At 43.9% G+C, this 23,162-nt stretch overlaps 1 protein-coding gene across 1 annotated transcript in view; it reads left to right on the top strand.

The window, feature by feature from the left end:
* The first annotated feature begins 282 nt into the window (after nt 1-282).
* The window catches only part of LOC143808717 (cytochrome P450 2K4-like), a 177,264-nt gene continuing 154,384 nt past the window's right edge, over nt 283-23,162 (top strand). Inside the window, exon 1 of the mRNA XM_077291648.1 lies at nt 283-461. Within this exon, the coding sequence (XP_077147763.1) occupies nt 422-461 (40 nt within the window). The 5' untranslated portion in view covers nt 283-421. The remainder of the gene's footprint in view (nt 462-23,162) is intronic.

Below are 23,162 nucleotides of genomic sequence, written 5' to 3'. Positions count from 1 at the left end.
GAGAATTGGTTTCTAGGCTTTGTTATTCATTGTCAGACGGCCATGTAAACGGGACAGAGCACACGGACTGGCCAGCGGCTCTACCCACTGGAACGTGACAGCTGAATAGAAATACATGAACCTGTCACATTTAAGTTGGGAAAGCCGCCGGCCAGTCTGAGCATTGGGTTCCGATTTCACTTGAATTTATACATCCGTCTGACTACACCATAACCTGGCAAAATAACAATCAGGTTAGATGATTTTGAGGGCTGGAAATAAGTTACAAAAAATACTAAAAGATTGCACTACCCAGTACTAGAACAGCCCCTAATCCTTCTTGTCATGGTAGCGTTCTGCTCAGGCGTCTTCTAGGTTTATCCAGTCTCCGGATCTTCCAGCAGTGATTGAACGTTAAATACATATGAACTGTGGGTGAGCGATGAACTATGGTGGAAGGACGGAGGGCAGCACTAGGACAGGTGAGTGTGGTTTTTTAAAATCTTTTTACTCTTTTCTTCCCCTACATTTATTATGCTATGGAGTCTGGAAAGACCTCAGATTGTAACACCAGCAGAAAAAGCCATTTTAATTTGGAACAAATTTCATTTGGAGCAAAACAAATCTGTTTTTATAATTTGAGCATGATAGATAGATAATAGATAGATAGATAATAGAGAGATAGAGATAGATAGATAGATAGATAGATAGATAGATAGATAGATAGATGATAGATAATAGAGAGATGATAGATAGATAGATAGATAGATAGATAGATAGATAGATAGATAGATAATAATAATAATCTTTATTTATATAGCACCAACATATTCCACAGCGCTTCACAGCTTAACAGTTTCCAAACACAAGTCTTAAGTAACAACATTAACAATACAATAATTAAAGCACAATAAGACGACCCTGCTCGTGAGAGCTTACAATCTACAATGAGGTGGGGGAGATACAAAGCACAGGTGTGTAGTTACAATGATGTATTTACAATGAAGGTCCAGCCATCTTCAGGGGATGGGGGATAGATGGGGATAGTGAATGGGCTACACATGCACACTTCCACATAAAATAACTTTGAATAGTGAACGTGATAGGCCGCTCTAAACAAGTGTGTTTTTGAGGGAGCGCCTAAAACTATGCAAATTTTGGATGGTCCTAATTTCTTGAGTTAGAGCATTCCAGAGGATTGACACAGCGTGGGAGAAGTGTTTAAGTCGGGAGTGGGAGGTACGGATTAGTGCAGAGGTTAGTCGAAAGTCGTTTGCAGAGTGCAGCGGTTGGTTAGGCCGATAGACAGAAATGAGGGAGGAGATGTAAGGGGGTGCCTCACTGTGGAAAGTTTTGTGAGTAAGAACAAGCACTTTGCATTGGACCCTTTAACGATTGGCGAAAAGTGGACGGGTCCGAGTACTGATTTGTAGTGTTGAGCGATACCATCCGATACTTGAAAGTATCGGTATCGGATAGTATCGGCTGATACCCGAAAAGTATCGGATATCGCCGATACCGATACCCGATACCAATACAAGTCAATGGGACACCAAGTATCGGAAGGTATCCTGATGGTTCCCAGGGTCTGGAGGAGAGGAAACTCCCCTTCAGGCCCTGGGATCCATATTAATGTGTAAAATAAAGAATAAAAATAAAAAATATTGATATACTCACCCTCTGACGCGCCCTGGTAGTAACCGCCAGCCTCCGTTCATAAGAATGAGCACTTGAAAGTCCTTAGATGACGTCGCGGCCTGTGATTGGTCGCGGAGCGGTCACGTGACCGCAACGCGACCAATCACAAGCCGTGATGTCATCTAAGGTCTTTCAAGCGCTTATTCTTATGAACGGAGGTTGGCGGTTACTACCAGGGCGCGTCAGAGGGTGAGTATATCAATATTTTTTATTTTTATTCTTTATTTTACACATTAATATCGATCTCGATACTGATTCCCGATACCACAAAAGTATCGGATCTCGGTATCGGAATTGAGATACCGCAAGTATCGGCCGATACCCGATACTTGCGGTATCGGAATGCTCAACACTACTGATTAGCCAGATGGATGACCCTGGCTGCTGCATTAATATGGACTGGAGAAGGGAAAGCCGAGTAACAGGGAGGCCAATTAATAGAGGATTACAGTAGTCCAGGCGGGAGTGGATCAGGGCGACAGTGAGGGTTTTGTTGCATCCATAGTGAGAAAAGGGCGGATTTTAGAGAAGTTCTTTAGGTGTAAGCAGCAAGAGTGGGCAAGAGATTGTATATGGGATGTGAAAGAGAGATCAAGGTCAAATATAACACACAGACACCGCGCCTGCTGCCGGGGTGTTATGGTGCTGCCCACGGAGAGGGAAGTGTCAGATTTAGGGAACTTAGTTGACGGCGGCAGCAGAAGTTCAGTTTTGGAGAGGTTGATTTTCAGATAGAGGGCGGACATTATGTTGGAGACTGCAGACAGACAGTCAATGGCGTTCTGTAGTACAGCAGGGGTAAGATCAGGGAATGACGTGTATAGTTGTGTGTCATCAGCATAAGGATGGTACTGAAAGCCAAATCTGCTGATAGTCTGTCCAATTGGGGCTATGTAGAGAGAGAAGAGAAGGGGGCAAACAACTGAGCCCTGAGGTACCCCAACAGCGAGAGGAAGAGGAGATGAAGTGGAGCCAGCAAACAAAACATTGAATGAGTTGTCAGAAACATTGGAAGAGAACCAGGAGAGAGCACTGTCCTTAATGTCTAGTGACTGGAGCCTAGAGGGTAGGAGATCGTGGTCTACAGTGTCAAAAGCTGCAGAAAGGTTGAGAAGAATGAGCAGAGAGTATTCACCATTACATTTTGCTGTGAGAAGGTCATTGATAACTTTGATGAGTGCAGTTTCAGTCAAATGTAGGGGGAGGAAGCCGGACTGTGAAGGGTCTTGGAGGGAATGAGTGGAGAGGTAACGGGTAAGGCAGGAGTAGACTAGGCGCCCCAAGAGTTTAGAGATGCCTGGTCTATCTCTGGTCTCCAAATCCTTGCTTTTCACGCATACATTCCAGGCATACATTCCTATTTTTTGTCTGCTATCCTTGGTCTATACAGTATATTGTGTTTAAAAACATTTTAAAAACTACAGGCCACATATTGAAACAGTCTGTTATCTCAGTCAGACGCCTGGTCTATCTGTGGTCTCCAAATCCTTGCTTTCCAGGCTTACATCTTCTCGCTCGACCTTCCTGTCCCAATTTCTATGGGACCGCAGCACACCACTATTGAAGCCAAAGCGGTGTGAAACGGTTGTTGGTTGGATATCGGATAATGCTTCCAGTCACTTAGCCACCACCACTACCACGTCTTCCACGTGGTCAAGTCTGAGTAGCCGTGAGTGTGGCCTGCATATTACTCACCTTGATCCTCCTTCCTCCAATCATGCCGAGTGCCCTGAGACAACTGATCCCACACTTGGACACTCTGAAGCGGTGTTCACTTTTCTCTGTAAAGATGCCGGACTCTCAGCCAGTCAGTTTGAAGTGGGGCAACATGACATCGCATGTAGCACTGCCCAAAGATTTGAGCAGCCACAGTCACAAGAAGTCGATGTGTTATGACCCCAATGGCGAGGGTCTCAGAGGAACGTGGAAGTCTGCAGAATACAAAAATCCAGCTCATAGGGCAGTGGTAACTGGGTTGACCATATATCTACTCCTAACGCCAACACTAGAAGTAGCCGGGGATCATTCCTACGTTGATTCTAGATGACACGCGCCAGCCGGAGAATCTAGCTACCCCTAGTAGAGGAAAACAAAAGACCTTTCTTGCCTCCAGAGAAGGGGACCCCAAAGCTGGATAGAAGCCCCCCACAAATAATGACGGTGAGGTAAGAGGAAATGACAAACACAGAAATGAATCAGGTTTAGCACAGAGAGGCCCGCTTACTGATAGCAGAATAAAGAAAGGTAACTTATATGGTCAACAAAAACCCTATCAAAATCCACACTGGAAATTCAAGAACCCCCGAACCGTCTAACGGTCCGGGGGGAGAACACCAGCCCCCTAGAGCTTCCAGCAAAGGTCAGGATATAGATATGGAACAAGCTGGACAAAAATACAAAACCAAAACAAATAGCAAAAAGCAAAAGGCAGACTTAGCTGATATAACTGGAACCAGGATCAGTAGACAAGAGCACAGCAGACTAGCTCTGATAACTACGTTGCCAGGCATTGAACTGAAGGTCCAGGGAGCTTATATAGCAACACCCCTAACTAACGACCCAGGTGCGGATAAAAGGAATGACAGAAAAACCAGAGTCAAAAAACTAGTAACCACTAGAGGGAGCAAAAAGCAAATTCACAACATCGATGATGGTAAAGTGTCACAAGAGGTAGAGGATGATGAGACACAATTGCCAGAAAGTCAGGAGGAGGAGCAGGGTGCAGATGTGGAAAACGAGGTGGTGGATGACCTAGTGACTGACCCAACCTGGCAGGAGGATATGAAGAGCAAGGACAACAGCACACATGGGGAAGGAGGCATAGGTCCCCTAAAGGCAGGAAGAAGTAGCGTGGTAGCCTCAGAAAGAAGGTGTGCATCCATTCCGCGTAGCACCAACATGGCGAAAGTTGCCATTCCAACTCTTAGATCTTCCCGAGTCTGGTTATTTTTTAAAGACTTTGCCAATAACCTAAAACAGGCTATTTGCAGCACGTGCCATGCCCGTATTAGCAGGGGTAGTAAAATTACCTGCCTGACCACCACCAGCATGATTAGGCACATGGCAGCAAAGCACCTGTCTTTGTGGGCCGAACCCCAGTCTCCAGGAACACTGTCTGCAGGTGACACCACTGCTTCTTCCACTGTTTTGTGTAGAAGCCAATCACCAATCCACGATGCATGTGAAGATGCCTCGTGCCCTGCACCTCTTGTTGCCCACAAGCATATAGCACCATCATCAAGCCCATCCACATCCTTGTCTCAGCGCAACCTTCAGTTGTCTATACCCCAGTCATTGGAACGCAAGCGGAAATACACAGCCAACGCCACACAGGCCACAGTGCTAAATTCTCACATTTCTCATCTGCTTGCCTCGAAATGTTGTCCTTTAAGCTCGTTGAGATGGAAGCTTTCCGCAACCTGATAGCGGCAGCCATCCCAAGATGCTCGATCCCCAGTTGCAACTATTTCTCTTGGTGTGTCGTACCGGAATTACACCAGCACATGTCCCACAACATTACCCATGCCCTCTGTTAGGTGTCGAGTTCCCACCGCTGCACAGGGGGAATCTCAAACCACCTCCGCTGCGGTCTCCAATTCTTCTCCAGCTGCAGTGGAGTCTGCTCAGCAGAGACATCAGTCCCAGCGTCTGGCTCAGGCAGATACTCTGCGCTTGGTTGCTGCTGCTCTTCCATGTTCAGCTATTGTAGCCAGTACAGATCAGCGGCGAGCAGACGCCTCTGGGACTAAGTCCTTCTTTTCCCCTTCTGAGCATGCCCAAAGGAAGACTTCTTATTGGAGGTCGGGGGTCACATGCTCAGGTCCTGTAGCAACTCCCATTGATCCTCTAGGAAGGTCCTTGTCTGCTGCAGCTATAAAAGGTTTGCATTGCCGCACGGCCATGCGCTAGTATCAACCTATGTTATAAGCTTTGCTATCTTGTGGTCATGTCTGCATGTGGTCAGGGTTGGCTGAAATAAGTCAGCTTCTGACTGATGCGCTGATTTCAGAGATGGAGGCTGAAGAGGAGGAGGAGTAGGTGCAGGAACTGTAGATTGTGGGGCAACCCTGACTGACATAGGGCGCACAATCCTCGGTATGTTCCAACCCAAGGTCTGACTGGATCCCGGCTTCCACTATGTTAATCCAGTGTGCCATCATTGAGATGTACCATCCCTGCCCACATGCACTTGTCCACGTGTCTGTGGTTAGTTGAACTTTCCCTGTAACAGCATTGTTGAGGGCACGGGTAATGTTGTGGGACACATGCTGGTGTAACTGGGGACCAATTACCTTGGGACGGCCACCGCCAGCAGGTTGCGGAAATCTTCCATCTCAACAAGCCTAAAAGGCAGAATTTGTAGTGCAAAAAGAAGAGAAATATTAGAATTTAGGACTAAGGCCTGTGGGGCGTTGGTGGGGTATTTCCGCTTGTGTTCCAAAGACTGGGTTGTAGACAACTGAACGCTGTGCTGGGACAAGGACGTAGATGGGCTTGCTGATGGTGCTGCTTGTCTGTGGTCCACAACAGGTGCAGGGCTAGAGGCATTTTCACATGCACGGTATACAGGGGATTGGCTTCTACGCAAAACAGTGGAAGAAGCAGAGGTGTGATCAGCAGACATTGGTCCTGGAGCCTGGGGTTCAGCCCACAAAGTTGGGTGCTTTGCTGCCATGTGCCTGATCATGCTGGCGGTGGTCCGGCTGGTTGTTTTGCTACCCCTGCTGATGCGGGCATGGCAGGTGCTGCAAGTGGCCTGTTTGGGGTTATCGGCAGAGTCTTTAAAAAATAACCAGACTCGGGAAGATCTAACAGTTGGAATGGCTGCTTCACTCATATTGGTGTTACTGGGAATGGATGCACGCCTTCTGTATGTGGCCACCACACTGCTTCTTCCTGCCTGTTGTGGTGATATGCCTCCTTCCCCATGTGTGCTGCTGCCCTCGCTCTGCATGTCCTCCTGCCAGGTTTGGTCAGTCACTGTCATCCACCACCTTGTCTTCCAAATCCACACCCTGCTCCTCCTCCTGACTTTCTGGCAATTGTGTCTCATCATCGTCCACCCCTTGTGACATTTTGCAACCATCGCCTTCGTGTGTGGGGCTGGTCAAAGCTTTGGGCAGCTCTACATGCAATCTCATATTTCTCCACTTCAAGTTGACCAGCAGAGATTTCTGAATTTTGAAATAGAAAACTGAAAAGCTCTTCAGAGTGTCCAAGTGTGGGATCAGTTGTCTCAGGGCACTCGGCATGGTGGGAGGAAGGAGGAAAAGGGAGAGGAATATCCTGGCCACACTCACGGCTACTCAGACTTGACCATGTGGAAGACAAGGTGGTGGTGGTGGCTAAGTGACTGGAAGCATTATCCGCTATCCAAGCAACAACCGTTTCTCACTGCTCTGGCTTCAATTGTGGTGTGCTGCGGTCCCCAAGAAACTGGGACAGGAAGGTCGAGCGAGAACATGTGGGTCTTTGTTGTTGCACACTTTCACCTTGGCCACGGCCTCGTCCTCTGAATGCATCACGTCCACTTCCCCGTCCCTTGCCCCATGCTTTAACCATTTTAAATGGACTATTACACTATTTCAAATGCTCAACACAAATGTCTTTGTTAGTCGCGAAATCATATCAGATCAATATGCCTGAAAATCTACGATTTTTCAAACATAAACACCAGGCAGGCCTCAGCCTGACCTTACAGACTGTATTCAATTTTTGGGGCCTTTTTTTTAAAGTTAATTTATGCAAAATAGTGCTGTATATAATTTGAGTATAAGACAGCCAAAAAATAAGTACACCGGCCTACAATGCCCAAACTTGGAGCTGAAATGTTTGAGGGTTCTTTACCTCGGACTCCTTGACTTCCCCGACTCATGATTTGTCTGTGAGATGTGACTCAGCGTCACAATAGGCATCTTCCATACTATTTTATACTACCCCTATCCTGTAATAACCCTGCTAATTTAAGGGTTGTGTTACTGATTAGTCCTTTGTTTTTATCTTATGCTGAATTGAGATACTTGATAGTAGCTTTCCCACTCACAGCTAGGATAACTGTATTGTATATTTAGGCCATGTGCACACGTTCAGGATTTTTCGCTATAAAAACGTGATAAAAACGCGAAAAAAACGCTAACATATGCCTCCTATTATTTACAGTGTATTCCGCATTTTTTGTGCAAATGTTGCGATTTTTTCCGCAAAAAAATCGCATCGCGGAAAAAAAAGCAACATGTTCATTAAAAATGCGGAATTGCGGGGATTCCGCACACCTAGGAGTGCATTGATCTGCTTACTTCCCGCACGGGGCTGTGCACACCATGCGGGAAGTAAGCAGATAGATTATGTGCGGTTGGTACCCAGGGTGGAGGAGAGGAGACTCTCCTCCACGCACTGGGCACCATATAATTGGTCGAAAAAAAAGAATTAAAATAAAAAATAGTCCTATACTCACCTTCGATGTCCCCGGAGTGTTCCTGCCTCTCACCGCTGCATGCTGCCGCTTCTGTTCCTATAGATGGTGTGGTTCAGGACCTGCGGTGACGTCACTGTCTTGTGATTGGTCGCGTGACCGCTCATGTGACCGCTCATGAGCAATCACAAGCCGTGACGTCACCGAAGGCCCTGAACCACACCGGCATCTATAGGAACGGAGGCTACAGAGGGTGAGTATAACCATTTTTTAAATTATTTTTAAACATTCTATCTTTTACTATAGAAGTTGGTCACACTTGTCAAACAGTATGTTTGACAAGTGTGACCAACCTGTCAGTCAGTTTTCCAAGCGATGCTACAGATCGCTTGGAAAACTTTAGCATTCTGCAAGCTAATTACGTTTGCAAAATGCTAAAAAAACCGCGAAAACCCCCCAAAAAAAGCGCAAAAAAAAAATGCGGATTTCTTGCAGAAAATTTCCGGTTTTCTTCAGGAAATTTCTGCAAGAAATCCGGATGTGTGCACATACCCTTACAGGCCAAAAGGCCCATGCTATATTGCACTGTCTATGAAAAGGTGGAATAAATCTTGTCCAGATTGAATGGAAATACTCTGCCTTGGACTAACCTTAAATTTAGAGGACATTTTTAATATATTTATAGCTGTATTAGCATATAAGATATACAGATTAGTAAATATGCTTATGTCAGCAAATATGTAGCAAGTGTGCTTGACTATTGTTAGACTACTTAATTGTTGTAGATACTGTATGTGCGCTGTGCACATTTATGTGGCAAATTATGCTTGCTTAATTTTTATTATTTTGTAGTGACTATTATCACACTTAAAGTAGGCAAATGAAAGTGACTCATGAGTTTTATTGTCCTTTTTACCTACGTTGCAGAATTATCTGTTTACATTCCATGTAGATATAACCCACACGCTTCACCTTTACTCTACCAGAACTAATCCCAACGGACTTACGACATCTAATGTTGTCTCACCTTTTCTTAAAGTTCCAAATCAATGGTATAATTTATTATGTGTTTTCCAAAAAAGATGATGTACTTCATTACGTGTCCAACAGTCGGTAGCCAAACAGTGTAAGTGAATAAGGTCTATAAATCAATGTTTCGGCTTGTTTAAGCCTTTATCAAGAAATACCTAAATCTGTAACGACATGAGCAAATTGATTAAAATCTCAATCTTAAGTCTTACATCATATAAAAAGAAAAAGTAGATATATATGGATAAAAATCCATGGCAAAATAAACATAATCTAGATTACCAGCAAATATATACACACACATATAAATTTACACTGGTGTCATGTCCAACACAAGACTCAACACCGAACTATACCTGTCAATCATCATTTAAGAAGTATGCAAATGAGTGGACCTGTAAACAAGCATATAAATAAGGAATAAATCTTATATAAATGATGATATAAATGTAACATCCATATTATATATTAAGATAACAATATCTATGGACAATTTTGTGAAAGTATTATCTCGAAACACATAGTTAAGGGTCTATACATTAGTAAATTACTGCTATATAATGACTCAGTACATAACTTCGTATTCCCTATTTAGACCTAGTGGAAAAAGTGTCTGCAGTGTATGTATCCAATAAGCTTCACGTACCTTTAGTTTATTAACCCTATCACCCCCTCTTCTGGTTAAAGGAACCCAATCTATAACATGATACTTAATAACAGAAACCCCAAATGCATATTGTGAGATATGGAGTGTGGCGAATAATAGCACCCACCCTCAAACTCACTCAATCCGCTCCAAAAACACCATATGAGAAAGGTGAAAATAGGAAGCATTGATGAATAATAAATATCAAAGTTTATTTCATAAATAGTCAATAATAAAAAGTGAAATTCCCCTTGAGAAAGCGGCACGGTGCTGCCGCGAAACGTGCGTCGGGGTCCACTTTCGGCTGTCTTCCCACCTCACCCCCGATATTGGTAAGCCTGGTACTTATACTTGCTCGCTATTTATGTGTTATGGCATGGAGTTATATTTAATATACCTTTGTGGGGTATTTGTGTATGGGACCAGGGCTAGGTCTACTTAGACCATTGCTTAATAGCATTTGACTATATTAGATCATGGGTTTTTTTGATGCTTTCCTTTGTGGGGGCACCACTTGAGTGTGGGGGAGGGGTCTTCAGCATTTCTTGGCCTCTTTGTGTATGTTACTGTATAATATTAACGAATTTCACTTTTTATTATGGACTATTTATGAAATAAACTTTGATATTTATTGTTCATCGATGCTCCGTACTTTCTCCTTTCTTATATAACTTGATACTTAAGTTGAGCAATGGTATGATTCATTTGGGAAAAGTTGGCAGGGATTGGAAACAAAGTACGTCCACACCTAATTGTTGATTTAGGTTGAGATATGCGGTCCCAGATATGTTGGGTGGTTTCGTCAACATATCCGAGACCGCATGGGTACTTGATTAGATATACCACATATGAAGACTCACAAGTAAAATGTCCTTTAATTGGGAATCTGCAACCCGAACGTGGATGTGTGAATGAGTCACCTTTGGAAATATTAGAGCACTGCAAGCATCCCAGACACGGGAAGGTCCCATTGCGTGGAGTACTGAAAACTCTTTGTTTTAGTGTGGTATTCGAGGGGCCAACATCTGCCCTTACAAGATGATTTCTTAAATTGTCTGACCTTTTATTACAAATAATGGGTCTCGTGTTAAACTCCAGAATATTGGGATAAGAGTTTTCTTAAATATTCCAATGTTTCAATATACACTGGTGAATACATTGTTTAAAGAGACGAAACACGTTTACAAAAGCAATCCTAGGAGCTGTACATTCCAGCGGAGAAGGCATTGTCCCCTCCTTTTTGCCCCGGGTTATGGATGGATAGCCCCTATCTTGAAATTTCCTGTCCATCTCCCTATGTCTCAGGCGGCGGTTAGCTGGATTTGAAACAATTCTATTTATTCTGTCAGGCTGAGATTTTGGTAATGCTCTTTTGATATGTTGGGGATGGCTACTTATATATAGAAGTAGACTGTTTTTGTCAGTAGGTTTTACATATAAGTCAGTTTACACCATACCCCCTGTCTGTATAATAACTACTGTATCCAAAAAGTTAATGGAATGATTACTTTGTTGAATAGAAAAGGTGATGCCAGGTGTACTAGAATTCAAATCCCCATGAAAGCGAAGTAGGGTCTCAACACTACCAGTCCAAATTACGAAATAGAAAATAACAAGAAACCATAATACTGTGCCTGTGTTACTGTCGATTAGAGCCACCAGTATATCTCACGCTGTCATGCAGGTGACAATGTGGGACACTCTTGATGTTCACGGTGCTGAACCTGAACAGTAACACTAATTTCCTCAAGAAATCCTTGCCAAAACACTAGATGTTCTGTTCAGGACCCGAACGTTTCCTGTTCGGGTTCACCCATCTCTATTGGTGACCTCTGCTCTATACAGAGTGTGATAACAGAAATCCCACATGCTTGTTTAGAGACCGGGATGGTGACACAAGTTGTCCGCAACCGCTGGCCAAACTAAATCAGCTCCAAACGATATCAGGAGACAATAGGAGAAAAAGGAGCAGAATGATGACATCTGATAAAAGTCAATATGTCCGTTTTATTAATTCATTAAAGAGTAGAAAAAGTGTACATATAAACGTCACAACAATACATGACATGCCAATACAATGCAGACAGCTAAACTCCCACCCTCACTAGTCCCCACATAAAATGTATATGCCAGCATCTCATATACCATAAAGGTCCAGTGTCTGTGAAACAAGAGGGCATAGCAGAGATCTAGGTAAGAAAATAGAAGTAAACATATGCTTCAAACATATCCATCATTAAAGTGCGGTAATGGACAATAAAAGTATACAGTGCTTACCAATAAATAAGTGGGGAGAAGAGGGGTCGGATGGGGGATCCCGATGCGCGTTTTGCGGCGGCATGGGGCCGCTTTCTCAAGGGAATGTGCAATGAGCCCCCAAACAGGACCTTTAAGTGACCCAGTGAGCCTGATCACATGGCCAGAAACAGCCAATCATGGTGCGTTTGTCGGCGCATGCACGTTGGAGTTGTCAGGACTGCAGATTAAGCGTCATGCAACGCACACGCGTCAGGGGAAGGGAATCCCACAGCGCTGTGTGCACGGCATAAAGACACCCCTCCTCAGGCAGAACCCAGCCAGCCATAGCACGACGCGCACAGCCACACCAGAGAATGTAGTGATAAATCGTATATCACAAACCACTTCACCAAAGGATATCAAATATAAAAAAACACTTCAAAAGTGCATAGCATTAAATCTGGACAGCACAGTAACAAATAATCATTTGAAGCACATAATTTGCAGTCCATGGTTGCTTTGGTAATACTATGTTCTTATCCATGCGATGTGCTTAAGTTCCAGCGATACATTCCAAGTTCATCCTTAGATCCAAAGAAGGAGCCCAGTGCAAGATATGGTAAGACACAGTAAGTCATCGAAGTCACAAACACTAAATAGACAAAACAGTTAAAACGTGATTAAAAACAACACAAGCAAAAATCCGAGGGGATTTAGACATAGGGGCACATGGGAACAGGAAGCTAAATGGACAAGAATAGTATTATGAAGGTACTATAAGAAAGGGACAAAACTCAAGGATTCATTAAGGCCCTTTGGTGTCATGGTATCTAATTGGACAATCCATCTAGTTTCAATTTGTGTGAGGAGTTTCTTGTTATCACCTCCTCTTATACCCATGTGGAGGGCATAAATCCACCTCACTTTAAACACTCTTGCATCGCTATTGTGGTACAGTTTAAAATGACGAGGAATCGTCTTCAAATCCAAAATGTCAGACACTGTCTTGGCCGCTCCAATGTCCTGCACATGCTCACATATTTGTACTCTTAATTCTCTTGTAGTAAGACCTATGTAAATCTTGGGGCATGAACATGTCGCATAATAGATCACATTAGATGTACCGCAAGATATACGCTGTCTTATTTTGAATTCTTTGGACCCATCTGTGGAGGCAAAAGTAGAGCAGCACAGGACATTGGCGCAGGCAAGACAGTACCCGCATGCAAACAATCCCGAGAGGACCACAGGTACCAAAAGGATTGCTCGGAGCTGAGACATAGTGGCTCCTGACCAGTATATCACTAAGCTATGGTTTTTAGATTCCTTAGGAATCATTAGGGAAAAACTTCTCAGGGCAGCCCTCAGGGTGGGGTCAGCCCCTAAAACAGGCCAATGTTTATTCAGGAGAGCACGCATGCTATTCCATTCATGGTTGTAGGTGGATATGAACCGAATAGGTATCTAGCCACCCACATCCCTACACTTCTTAATTGGATGTAACAAATTGTTACGTAAGGTTTTCCTTGCACGATCATACCCAGATTTAACACATCTATGGCTGTATCCCCGAGCAAAAAATCATTTCTTTAGATCCAAGGCTTGTGCCTCAAATTTAGAATCAGAGGAGCATGTTCGTCACATCCTGAGGAACTATCCGACCGGGATGGCACTAACAGTGGCTGGATGGTGAGCAGAAGAGGCATGTAGCAGAGAGTTGACAGAAGTAGGTTTCCTGAAGACGTCAGTCTGAATGCGCCGATCAGAATCAACTTCAAGGTGGTCGTCCAGGAAGTCAACTGTCCTCCCATCAAAAGTATACGTAAGCCGGATATTTAAAGTATTGTCATTAAGAGTCCTCATAAAATCCTCAAGCTGGCAGGCCACCCCGTCCCACAACAGAATGATGTCATCAACATATCAATATACCAGCACAGCACATGGGATGCGGCCGGTGGGCCCCATTGCCAAAGATTTGTCTCTCCCAGGTGCCTAGGAAAAGATTTGCATACGAGGGCGCACAGGCTATGCCATGCTTCTGCAAATAAAAATTGTCTTTTAAGACAAAAAAGTTGTGGGTCAGGACATAGCCCAACAGCTAGAGGATCAGCTCACATAGAGGGCCGTCCACGTCAAGCCCTGGGTATGATCAATGCAAGTACACAAACTCTCAACGTCAATAGTGACGAGGAGAGTATTCATGTCTACAAGGATGCCATCGACCCTCATCAGGGCGTCTGTCGTGTCACGGATATGGGAAGGTAGCACCTCCACAAGGGGTTTGAGATAAAAGTCAATAAATTGGCATACACAATCACAGATACTCCTGATCCCTGACACGATAGGGTGCCCAGGGGGGTCAAAGGCATCCTTGTGGACTTTAGGTAACAAGAAAACATTTGGACCCTGGGTGACCTAACCGTTAAAACATCAAGAACAGTGAATCTCAGGTTGTCATGCAGGTGACAATGTGGGACACTCATGATGTTCACGGTGCTGAACTTGAAAAGTAATACTGATTTCCTCAAGAAATCCTTGCCAAAACACTAGATGTTCTGTTCAGGACCCGAACTTTACTGTTCGGGTTCACCCATCTCTATTGGTGACCTCTGCTCTATACAGAGTATGATGCGCCCACAGCTCATCTATACACAGTATGATAGTCCAACAGCTCCACTATGTACAGTATAATCTGCACACAGTTCCCCTATATGCAGTATGGTGGGTCCACAGTTCCTTTAAACATAGTACGAAGGGCCCTCAGCCCCCTATAAACAGAATTATGCCCACTACAGCTTCCTATACATGGAATAATCTCCCAGCATTGTATGATGGCTCCACAGTGGTCCCACACTGTATCATGCCTCCACTGTAGCTCTAACACTGTATGAGGTCCCTAACGTAGCTGCCACACTGTATGCTGCTTCCACAATAGCCCCCATGCTGAATGCACGGGTCATCAGATTTTCGGCACGATGATGTCATCATGTTGCTACACCCAGGACTCATCCAGTGTGTAACTCTGTCATTCTGCATACCATAGTGACCCATAGACTGTACAGAATGGGGATTGGTAGTGGTAGGGACACCATTTCTCTCTCTTCTACCATAGAGCATAACTGTACAGGTGTGCTGTACACACCAATGCAGTCAGGAGCCCAGGGCTAATGACCGTATGTTCCCTTCAGTAGCTGTGCTACTGGTCTTGAGTATGCATATTTGAAAGTTTAAAGGGATTAAGTGAAATGCTGAGAAAATCTTCTTTTATAGATAATGACTGAGTGATAACTAACCCATAAGTTACAGGTAAGCCTTCTTAAGCATCCGCATACACTTTAGATAGCTGTCGGCCAACGCCTATCTTCCTCGACTATCCCATATGCAGGTTCTCATGTATTAATTATGTGAAAGCCACTGGCAGTCACTGGGGGTGACTTATCTCTAGATAACAAAGGATCAGTGGAATGAAATCAGACATACTGAATCCTTCTATCCCCCGACATCAGTCCTCCTTCATAAGAATCCCATATGCATTAGAATGTCTCACCACTACACTAATCCCATCCCTAACCCATCTCTTCAATGTATCACTAACTCCTGGTACCTTCCCCTCTGCTTTCAAACATGCCAGAATCACACCTATCCTCAAAAAGCCATCCCTTGACCCGAGCACTATGCCCAGCTATCGCCCCATATCTTTGCTCGCATTTGCTTCCAAACTCCTTGAGCAGCATGTCCATGCTGAACTTTCCTCCCACCCTGCATCTAACTCTCTCTTTCACAACCTACAATCTGGCTTCCGTCCCCACCAGTCCACTGATACTGCCCTGGCCAATCTTACAAATGACTTACTTACAGCCAAAGCTAACAGACAATTCTCTATACTCCTCCTCCTAGACCTGTCCTCTGCCTTCGACACAGTTGACCACTACCTCCCACTACAGATCCTCTCTTCCTTTGCTGTCAAAGACATTGCCTGTTATGATCTGGTGGCCTAGGAGCAGAATGAGACGTACTCTGGAGAAGGTGGTACCTGTACTGACCGCAGACCCTGAACTTAACACCGCAACTAGAAGTAGCCGTGGGATGTACCTAACACTTCCTAGACACCTCGACACAGCCGGAGGACTAAATACCCCTAGAGATAGAAACGGGAAAACTATCTTGCCTCAGAGAAAATCCCCAAAGGATAGACAGCCCCCCACGAATATTGACTGTGAGAGGAGAGGGAAATAACATACGCAGACTGAAATCAGGATTTAGCAAAGGAGGCCACACTAGCTAAATAGAAAGGATAGGACAGAGTACTATGCGGTCAGTATTAAAACACTAGAAAATATCCACCACAGAAAATACAAAATCTCCATATCTAACTAAAGATATGGAGGGTATATCTGCATCTCCAGAGATACCAGCTTGACTGGATAAATCCTTACACAGACAGAGCTGGACAAAAACAAAACATGAGAAATGCACTGAACAGTAAAGCCCACAGCATGTGGACTGCAAAAACAAGCCAGAACTTATCTTGGATGATATGCAACGCAAAGCAGGAGAGACCAAGCAGGAATGTGAATCCTCCAGGAACAATGGACAACTGGCACTGACCAAGGGGTCAGGCAAGATTAAATAGCCTAGTCAAGATTGCAAAAAGTGAACACACCTGGTGACTGCTGAGATCCAAAGGCAGCAGCGCTACCACTTACAACCAGCGGAGGGAGCCCAAGAACAGAATTCACAACAGACATCATAATTGCGTTCCGCAGGCGAAAACTTTTGAGAAAAGAAAGCACACGGTTTCATCAAGGAACCATCAGAATTCCTCTGAGACAAAACGGCCCCTGCCCCAATCTCAGAAGCGTCAACCTCAACCTGAAATGGAAGAGAAACATCCGGCTGACGCAACACAGGGGCATAAGTAAATCGGCGTTTAAGCTCCTGAAAGGCAGAAACAGCCGCAGAGGACCAATTCGTCACATCAGCGCCTTTCTTCGTCAAATCGGTCAGGGGTTTAACCACACTGCAGAAGTTGGCAATGAAACGGCGATAAAAATTAGCAAAGCCTAAAAATTTCTGAAGGCTCTTCACGGATGTGGGCTGAATCCAATCATGAATGGCCTGAACCTTAACCGGATCCATTTCTATAGATGAGGGAGAAAAATGAAGCCCAAAAAAGAAACCTTCTGCACTCCAAAGAGGCACTTAGACCCCTTCACAAATAAAGCATTATCACGAAGGATCTGAAATACCATCCTGACCTGTTTCACATGAGACTCCCAATCATCGGAAAAAATCAAAATATCATCCAAATATACAATCATGAATTTATCAAGATAATTCCGAAAGATATCATGCATGAAGGACTGATACACAGATGGAGCATTAGAGAGCCCGAATTGCATCACAAGGTATTCAAAATGGCCTTCGGGCGTATTAAACGCAGTTTTCCATTCGTCACCCTGCTTAATACGAACAAGATTATATGCCCCTCGAAGGTCAATCTTAGTAAACCAACTAGCCCCCTTAATCCTAGCAAACAAATCAGAAAGCAAAGGCAAAGGGTATTGAAATTTGACCGTGATCTTATTCAAGAGGCGATAATCAATACAGGGTCTCAAGGAGCCATCCTTCTTGGCAACAAAAAAAAAATCTGCTCCCAATGGTGAAGAAGATGGCTGAATATGCCCCTTCTCCAAAGACTCCTTGACATAACTCCGCATGGTGGCATGTTCTGGCACAGACAGGTTGAAAAGTCGGCCCTTAGGGAACTTACAGCCTGGAATCAAGTCAATAGCACAATCACAGTCCCTATGTGGTGGAAGGGAACTGGATTTGGACTCATCGAATACATCCTGGAAATCTGACAAAAACTCAGGAATTTCAGAAGAGGGGGAAGAGGAAATTGACATCAAAGGAACGTCACCATGAACCCCCTGACAACCCCAACTAGTCACAGATATAGATTTCCAATCTAACACCGGATTATGTACCTGTAACCATGGAAAACCCAGCACAATAGCATCATGCAAATTATGCAACACCAGAAAACGACAATCTTCCTGATGGGCTGGTGCCATGCACATGGTCAGCTGTGTCCAAAACTGAGGTTTATTTTTAGCCAATGGTGTAGCATCAATGCCCCTTAACGGAATAGGGTTCTGCAAAGGCTGCAAGGGGAAACCACAACGTCTGGCAAATTCTAAGTCCATTAAGTTCAAAGCGGCGCCTGAATCCACAAATGCCATGACAGAAAATGACGATAATGAGCAGATCAAGGTCACAGATAACAGAAATTTAGGTTGTACAGTACTGATGGTAACGGAACTAGCGATTCTCTTTGTACGCTTAGGGCAATCAGAAATAACATGAGCAGAATAGCCGCAGTAAAAACACAACCTATTCTGACGTCTGAATCCTTGTCGTTCAGCTCTAAACAAAATCCTATCACACTGCATAGGCTCAGGACTCCGCTCAGAGGACAACGCCATGGTGTGCACAATTTGAGTTCAGACGAGTTTTGTTTACTTTCTAAAGGTCTCACTTTTTCTCCCAGCACGCGGTTTGACCCTTTTATGGCTCTTAAGGACCTTCATATGTTCGCTAGGTCCCTCATTTTCAAAAAATGGCATCATAGTGAGGACATCCAACAGGCCTTTCCATTACCAGAAGAGCAATTGACTTTGAGAGTGTTGGAGGAACTGGCCCAGGAGCACGTGGGTCCAACCTTGGGTAGGTTGCCATCATCCTTACGCCCTAGGTCCACTAAGTTCCCGCCCTTGTCACTATGCCCTAATGTGGACATCTTTGTCAAGCTTGTTTCCAATGAGTTTGACATGATCTCCACTTCATCCTATGGTAACAACCTCTCTAAGGCTGAAACCTTGGGACTAAATAGGCTTAAAAAACTTAAGGATGTAGTTTTCAAACCAGCTGACAAGGGCGGGAACGTTGTGACTTGGCCTATCAAGATGTACCTTGCAGAGGCTCATCGTCTGCTTATGGTTACCTCTTGCTATAAGAAACTAACTTTTAATCCTCTCATTTCTTACAAGGGGGAATTGTCTAAAATTTTACAAAGGGCTTCTGATGATGGTATCATTATCACACAAGTACGTGATGTTCTATTGATTAAGGATCCTCGTATATCTACGTTGTATCTTCTACCAAAGGTACACAAAAACTTTCGCAACCCTCCCGGTAGGCCTATTATTTCTGGGGTGGGTGGACTTACGGAGGGTATCGGTAAGTATATTGACTCGTTCCTCAAACCCCTGGTGGAGACTATTCCTTCCTATTTGAAGGATACGTCCGATTTTCTTAAAAAAATAGACTCCGTACACATTAATGAGGATATGATCCTCGTAACATGTGACGTAGAGTCGCTTTACACCAATATTCGCCACCAGGATGGATTGAGGGCGGTCCGTTATTTCTTGTCCATGACCAGCTTCTCCTCCAGTGACAATGATTTTTTACTTATCCTTCTACAATTTTTGTTAACCCATAACTTTTTTATTTTTAATGGGTCCTTCTACCTGCAGTTCCAGGGAACTGCGATGGGCGCGGCTTGTGCGCCAGCTTACGCTAATTTGTTCCTGGGGCTGTGGGAGAAGGACCTATTCTCATCAGATCGGGGCCCATCAATGGAGCGGGTTATTTTTTGGACCCACTACATTGATGATATTTTCCTGATCTGGCGAGGTACCCCTTTTGAGTTACAGGCCTTTTTTTCTGAACTAAACACTAATGAACTCAATATTCATTTGACTTACAAATTTGACCCAAATTCCATTGATTTTTTGGATGTCACCGTGAGGAGGGGTATGGATGGCATTTTGTTTGCCGATGCCTTCCGTAAGGACACAGCGGTCAATTCTGTGCTGCACGCTTCATCTTCCCACCCACCCCATGTGATTAATTCTGTTCCTGTAGGCCAGTTTCTCAGAATTAAGAGGATCTGTTCGTCCAATGAAGATTTTGAGACACAGGCTAGAGAAATGACGGATCTTTTCCTGGAAAGGGGCTACAGCAAGAGGTGTCTTAAGAGAGCCTATAATAGAGCTAGAAATACCGGGAGGCACCAACTGTTGTATGCTCCTGGTACAAATACTGAAAATACACAGGTAAGATTGGTCACACAATATCATTCCCAGTGGAGGAGTATGCATGATGTTGTTTCTAAATACTGGCCGGTCCTTTTGGCAGATCCGGTCCTAAAACAATATTTACCATCTAAACCATCAATTACGGCCCGTAGGTCTCAAAATCTGGGTGACCATCTTGTCAGGAGTTACCTGGCGCCTCGCCCCCCACCTCCTATTTTTTCTTCAGGTTTGGCTCCCCGGACCAATGTCTGGGGTTGCCAACCTTGTGGTAGATGTGTGGCGTGTCCCAACATTGTTTCGGCCCGGGATTTTTCTTCTTCAGATGGCCGCATGTTTGTCATTACATGGTATGGTATATCATGCTTTGTGTCCTTGTAATAAAATATACGTGGGCCTCACTACGCGGGCCCTTAAGGTAAGGACACGGGAGCATGTCTGTGACATTTTATCTGCAGCTAAGGAAGAGGACATTGAGGCCTTAAAAACCATCCCGCGTCACTTTAGAAAATTTCATTCCTGTGATCCCTCTGGTTTCCATGTTAGGGGTATTGACCGCATTGTTTCCAGTCTCCGTGGGGGTAATTTAAGCTGACTATTGTCACAAAAAGAATCATATTGGATCTGGAGACTTCGCACTGTCCACCCACAGGCCTTAATGAGGTCCTAAGTTTTGCTCCGTTTCTAAAATCCTCTTGAATCACTGTGCTGTTTTTCTGTTTTTATTGGCATCTTTCCATCTGGTGTTCTTTTTAACATTTTTATTATCCTTTTTTCTTTTTAGTTCTTGCTTCATTAATTCTATATTTGCCCAAATCAGCCTTGGAGGAAAATCACTGTATCCAGCTACTATATATGGACTCACTGTGGATTGTACCACTGTTACCTTGCAGCTCAAGTTTTTTATCATATGGACTCACTGTGGATTGTACCACTTTTGCCTTGCAGCTCAAGTTTTTTATTATATGTATAGGGCTGCTTATTTTATTATTGTCACTTTCTCTATAATTCTGTAATTTATAACTTATATTACTATATGCACTCAATGTATGTATTGGTAATTTTTGCATCACTGTAATCACTTTAATCATTGTTGCGTTATATACTATGGTTGTTAAATGCACTTTATTCATTCCCTTCCTATTTGTTACACACATTTTTAGTCACCTCACTGTTGTGCGCATGTGCGCTGGCTCCGGTTAACTGGGTGCGAGTGACGGCGTCTCATCCTGGCGTGTCTCCGTTCTGTGCGTGGGTCTCCGCTCACGTGTTCACATGTGGGCGGAGCCTCGTGTCCAGACTGACGTGCTTGGTGACGTCCTCACTCGCCCCCACTTCCGGTTTCGTCGGCGTTCACATGCGCCGCTCACACACAGTGACCCTGATTGCTGGACGGATTTGATTGGGCACTATGTTCTATTTAAGATTCTGGTTCTCTAAGGATGCCATCCCCCGGAAGAAGGCTTAAGCGCCGAAATGCGCGTTGGGGACGGTGGCACCTCAGAGCTCCAGTGTTCATTCAGGTAAAATCACTGTTACTACCTAGTCATTTCATCTGACTATCTTCTGTGCTCATGTTTCAAGGGTGGTATACAGCCCCTTTGTTATACTTGGTGCCTAGGTGTTTTTGTGCACAAACATAGGTATTTTTTGTCTTGAGCATGTATACTATATTTCTTATACAAACCTGAATGCACCTGTCTCTGGTTGTGGTGCCATCCTATTCTGGCTTACCTTGTCACATCCCTTTTTTTGTTTATATTGTTTTTTTATTTTTAATACATTTAATAAACTTTGTATTTTTATTATATTTTGGTACTTGTGGTGCTTTCTTTCTATATGATTTTCTAGCTATTTTGGCACTTACCTCTTACTTATGCACCATTCTGCAATTGTTTGTAGGGTGCAGGCCTTATTTTGTTTTGTTTTCTCTCTAGCCCAGATGTCACCTCTCTGCTCTCCAGAATGCCAGAGTATCTAGCCGTATCCTCCTTCTTCTCCTCTTGCTTCCTCATCTCAATGTGGACAAATCTGAACTAACTCAACACCATCGGAGCTACTGCAACCCTTGACCTACTATCTCCTTCTCCACAATCCTGTAGAATGTAAGCCCGCAAGGGCAGGGTCCTCTACCCTCTGTATCAGTCTCTCATTGTTAGTTTTGTTTGCTGTAAGTGATATTTGTATTTTGATGTAACCCTTTCTCATGTACAGCATCATGGAATTAATGGTGCTATATAAATAAATAATAATAATAACAATAATAATAATAATAATAATAATAATAATGTCATTGATTTCCGCCAGCTCAGCCAACTTTAGTTTAATGTGCATGGGGTCCTTTTAATAAAAGTAGTTCAATGAGATTCTTGTAGAAAGGTTGGTCACCTACTCATAAGGCATTTATTCCATCTCTTGCAAAGGTTGTCACAGATACTCCATGATATCGAAATGTAAACTTGCCTAGTCATTCAAAATTCAATTCTGGACCTAAATGCAACATCTGTAACATGGCTTCACCTACAATGTTGTTTGGCAGAGGGGTCATTATTCTTCCTTTGATTCCAGGACCTTGTTCCAAAAGCTATCTTTGCATTTGTATAACTATAGCCTTTTCATGTACTGTAAGTGAATGCCGTACATCCTTGGGCATATACAAGTCAGGGTAGAATTATAGGGTTACTTCCTTTATCCTATGTTTATTTTCAAGGTCATAACAGGGATGAAAATGATACCCTACATTCTAAGCTGCCACCATTTTTATAGGGGTAACTAATGTCTTGTAGGCAAAAGTGATGAGCGAGTGTGCTCGTTACTCGAGTTTTCTGAGCATGCTTGGGTGTTCTCAGAGTATCTTGGGCATGCTCGTAGATTATGTTTGAGTTCCTGCAGCTGCATGATTTGCGGCTGGTAGACAGTCTGAATACATGTGGGGATTCCCTAACAAACAGGCAATCCCCACATGTATTCAGGCTGTCCAGCAGCTGTAAATCATGCAACTAAGGGGATTCAAATATAATCTACTAGCATGCCCAAGATAGTTGGAAATAGCCGTCAA

The sequence above is a fragment of the Ranitomeya variabilis genome, chromosome 2, assembly GCF_051348905.1.
Source record: "Ranitomeya variabilis isolate aRanVar5 chromosome 2, aRanVar5.hap1, whole genome shotgun sequence".
In the NCBI taxonomy this organism is placed as follows: Eukaryota; Metazoa; Chordata; class Amphibia; order Anura; family Dendrobatidae; genus Ranitomeya; species Ranitomeya variabilis.
This window is presented reverse-complemented; position numbering and strand designations above follow the sequence as displayed.